Source organism: Verticillium dahliae, genomic scaffold (genome assembly GCF_000150675.1).
Source record: "Verticillium dahliae VdLs.17 supercont1.8 genomic scaffold, whole genome shotgun sequence".
Lineage (NCBI taxonomy): Eukaryota > Fungi > Ascomycota > Sordariomycetes > Glomerellales > Plectosphaerellaceae > Verticillium > Verticillium dahliae.
Window position 1 is genome coordinate 316050 of NW_009276927.1, and position 3986 is coordinate 320035.

General features: G+C 54.7%; 2 protein-coding genes across 2 annotated transcripts in view; both read left to right on the plus strand.

The window, feature by feature from the left end:
* Window positions 1-2187, plus strand: part of VDAG_04656 (uncharacterized protein) — a gene marked incomplete at both ends in the record, with an annotated part of 4494 nt that extends 2307 nt beyond the window's left edge. Inside the window, one exon of the mRNA XM_009654260.1 lies at window positions 51-2187. Coding sequence (XP_009652555.1) covers window positions 51-2187 — 2137 coding nt within the window. The remainder of the gene's footprint in view (window positions 1-50) is intronic.
* A 1165-nt stretch (window positions 2188-3352) lies between these two features.
* VDAG_04657 (uncharacterized protein) lies at window positions 3353-3865 on the plus strand (the record flags this gene model as incomplete). Its single annotated transcript, XM_009654261.1, has 2 exons — window positions 3353-3446; window positions 3540-3865. The coding sequence occupies 2 exons, from the start codon at window positions 3353-3355 to the stop codon at window positions 3863-3865; spliced, it is 420 nt and encodes a 139-aa protein (XP_009652556.1).
* Window positions 3866-3986: the final 121 nt, after the last annotated feature.

The following is a 3986-nucleotide window of genomic DNA, read 5'->3' on the forward strand; positions in this document are numbered from 1 at the left end:
TCGAAACTCATCAAGCGGGCAAGATCTCCGAGAAAATGGAACATTTTCAGCCGCTCACACAAGACCTCGGAGAAGAAGGAGCCCGAACCTGTCGCGGCCACAGTCAAGGTCGTCCAACAGAAGCCAGAGGCCTTCTACTTTATGATGGACGGATCTGAGCAAGAGGAAGGTGTTCCCACAGTGGAGGACGTTCTCCGCGATGCGCATGTGTTTGATGATCTTACCAATGTCCCCACCCCCCCAATGGTGGCAACTAGGAAACGATATCCAACAGACCCCTTGCCGCCGCAAGCGTCAGCACTACAGATCCGGCGCGTCGATAAAAAGTTCACCGACAAACCTCAAGATGTGACATTCTCTCAACAAGACGTCCTGGCTGCGAGGTTCACGCCAGCACGCCCTAGTCGTCTACCACAAGTGGGTAGAATACCAAGGGTGATCAACACCAGGCCCGAGCCTCCCTCGCCACGAAGTTTTTCTCGACCCTTCAAGCGTGTCAGCTACCAGGAGCAACCTCATGCTACCTTTGTCGACCTCAGCTCGATTGCCAAAGGCCCAAGCCCCCCCAACACCTCGACACCAGAGCTGTCTCATGAGGTATCCACGACTACCAGCACCGACTCCGCACCTGGCCATACGAGCCGAGACTCGCCACCAGAGATGATTCAGATCGGTCACGAGTTCCTTAAGTTTTCGCCCAACAAGAAGTATCAACAACGTGATAGCACAGGTTCTAGCTGTTCCGGCACGTATGTCATGGCCGCCACGGCAATTGCTGTGCCCGACACAACCGGCCTCGGCGAAGATGACATCTGGGACGAGTACAACGACCTTCTTGGAGACGTCCCCCCCTCTGCAACTTCATCCAAGGGTGTCCCCTTTCACCTCGAAAACTACGCTCCCAGGGAAATCAAGCTTCTGAAGAAGAACAGCCAGATTCTCGAATCTCCTACTCTTGCACTGCCTTCTGCCAAAAGCATTCGGTCTGTAACGGAGGAGGCCGACAGGTTCGCCGTTGAGTCGAGTGTTTACAGTGCCGACATGACAGAACGAATCAAGGCTGCCTTCGCCCCCAAGCCCGAGGAGACACCACCCCAGCCTCTCGCAGCCTCGGATACTGCTCTCCGTCGCAGTGGTGAAGGAAGTCGCAGGCCCTCCCTGACCTCACAACAGAGGAATAGCGACCTGTCTCGTAAATCAACCGGCAGTAGTTGCAAGTCCTCCGAGGATGAATCCCCCCTGTCGCAGGTCAATCTTCGTGTTGGGTCCATGACGGTGAGCAAGTGGTTGTCTTTTGGACATGTTCTTTTCAGTCCTGTCAGGGATGAACTTGTGCCGGAAGTTGGATCACTCAAGCGACCATCGATCCTTGTGATTGATGGCCTGGGCAACGACGACTGGTCGTTCTACGCTGCCGAGACATACCCTGCCGCTACCTTCTTCAACATGTCTCCACGAGCACCGTTGCCCACCGAGCACAAGGCCGCATCGACATTTCCACTCAGTCCCCCCAATCATCACCAGATTCAGTACACCTCACATGCTGACAAGTTTCCCTTTGGCGCTGAAAGCTTCACTTCTGTGGTCTACCGATTCCCGGCCGCAGGGCCCGAATCCCATTATCGCAACATCATGTCTGAGGCGCGCCGCGTCCTGAAACCCGGCGGCTACATTGAGCTTTCGGTGCTGGACTTCGATCTCAACAACATGGGGAACCGGGCGCGCCGAACTGTTAGAAACCTCAAGGAGCGCATCCACGAGAAGACCCCGGAGACAAGCTTAGGCTCGTCCTCGGATCTTATGCTCCGTCTTCTCGGCCAGCAGGGCTTTACTGACGTTAAGACGTGCCACGTTGGCGTGCCTGTCGCGAGCGTCGTGGCTCGGGCGCATGATGGCAAGAAGTCTCCTGCCAGTGGGCCGAAGAAGCCCAAAGATCAACGCAGCCTGGCTGAGATGATGAACGACAAGAGCGATGCTGCCGATGAGAACATCACCAAAATGGTGGCCAAGGTTGGCAGATGGTGGTATACTCGCTGCTACGAAAGCGCAGTCGGCAGTACAACCGCTCGCAAAACCATCTGGGCCGACCGCGCCCTCCTTTCGGAATGTGAAGAGTGGCGCACAAGCCTCAAGCTCCTAGTATGCTATGCCAGCGTGCCCGGCAAGGGTCGCGTTGCTAGCATCTAGGCATTTTCTCTTAATTTCATATCTTTACCCCTGCATGATCTGGACTATCTGTATCCCAGAATCATCATGTAACAACGAGCCAGCACCTCGTGCAGACGGCACTACGATACTTTCACGATCACAGGAACAACCATGACAACAAAACTTAACAAGATTCGACTTTCGACGAGACTCAGCAGGGCGCAAGCCCGAATGCTGCTTCAGGATCCAGAAGGATTTTACCTGAGGCATGGCGTGTGACCTGTACATACGGCCGGAAAAACAGAACAACAGCCAATCCGTCGCCGATCCCTTGAATGGGCTCATCGGTGCCGACGGTTGGTTTTCCTTTCCTACTGTCACTCTTCCAACTACATGCGTACCATGGGTACAAGCCGGCAACGGCTGTAATCGGATCTGGGCTGGATATCTCGCCATTTCTTGTTCCTTCTGAATAACCACTGGCTGGTTTGCCAATGGAAACGAGCTATTCTGTTCTCGGCATTACTTCCTTTCTTTCTAATTCTTTTCTATTCTGGAGCGATTTTCATAGGAGTGTATGCGGATAGTCATGGAGAGCACAATTGCAGCGCGATGGGACGAAGGAACTGGCTGCGCCGCGAAGATTTCTCCCCCGATTTTTGGTTCTTGCTGGGCTGGCGGGGTCCAGTGGCTTTTTTTTTTTTGGCGGAGGGGAGCCGGCTCGAGGCCGCAGGTTTTATGACGGACAATGGTCTAATGAGGCGCATGATGGCATCTTAGCGAGCGTCTGTTTCGTGATTTAGCGGACGACATGACGTGGGGGCGCGGGATCCCGGCGCGCCGTGATGATTAGATACCCCGATCTTTGAAGACATTCTTTTCGAGCGACGCACAATTTGGGAGCCAGTGTGACAAGTGATGAGCGAGTTGAAGACCGAGTATCATGGTTGGGTGACAAAACATCAACAGACCGTTTACTTGAGAGGGACAGTTGAAATGTTTCCATCATGCTAATAGAATTAATGTGAGCCTTGAACTTGATGCTCATGGCCGACATCGATATAGATGCACGTAACAGGATGGCCATTGCTTAAAAGCATGCACAGGAGACATTATGCGTTTAAACACAAGGCAGTAGTGCAGCACAATGACATCAATCGAGAACAAAGGGCCTGAACGAGAGAGCTCTCGTCCTGCATTCGCAATGCTTTCCCGAACAGCGCTGCGGACGAGGCTCCGTCTCGCCTCGAGGCCAAGACAAGTCAACGGGCTCCGGTGCTACTCCAGAATCATCCAGGGTATGTTTGCGCCTGCATTTCTTGTCATCCAAAGACGGAAGGGAAGAAAAAAAAAAGGGAAAGGGGGCCGCTTGCTGACCTCTACAATCACAGAACACGATGTCCTCCTCCTACGACAAAAGGGCGCCAGGAACGCGACGAAGCGCCAGGTCACACCGCCGATCCGATCGGACACGACATTCAAGGCGGCGTGGGGTGTGCGCGTGAACGGGTCGGACCTCATCGGCAGGACGCTGCCGTGTACGATCCAAGACAGCAAGGGCAACAATATGCGCCTGTCGGAAGTGACGCTGGCGCAATATGTGACCAACATCCCGCGGATGGCGACACCGGTATGGCTCCCCGGAGAATTCCCCCCCCTTCCCACTGGGGAAGATATACACCGACCTGACACGGGGAACCAAGATATACCCGCATGACTCGTCCATGATCGTCTCGCTCCTCGACATTGACCTTCCGGCGCCGGGGGAAGACCCTGTCGCCGACGCGGGCGCTCCGTTTGAGGTGTTCGAAGCCGGCACGGGCATGGGCTCCCTGACG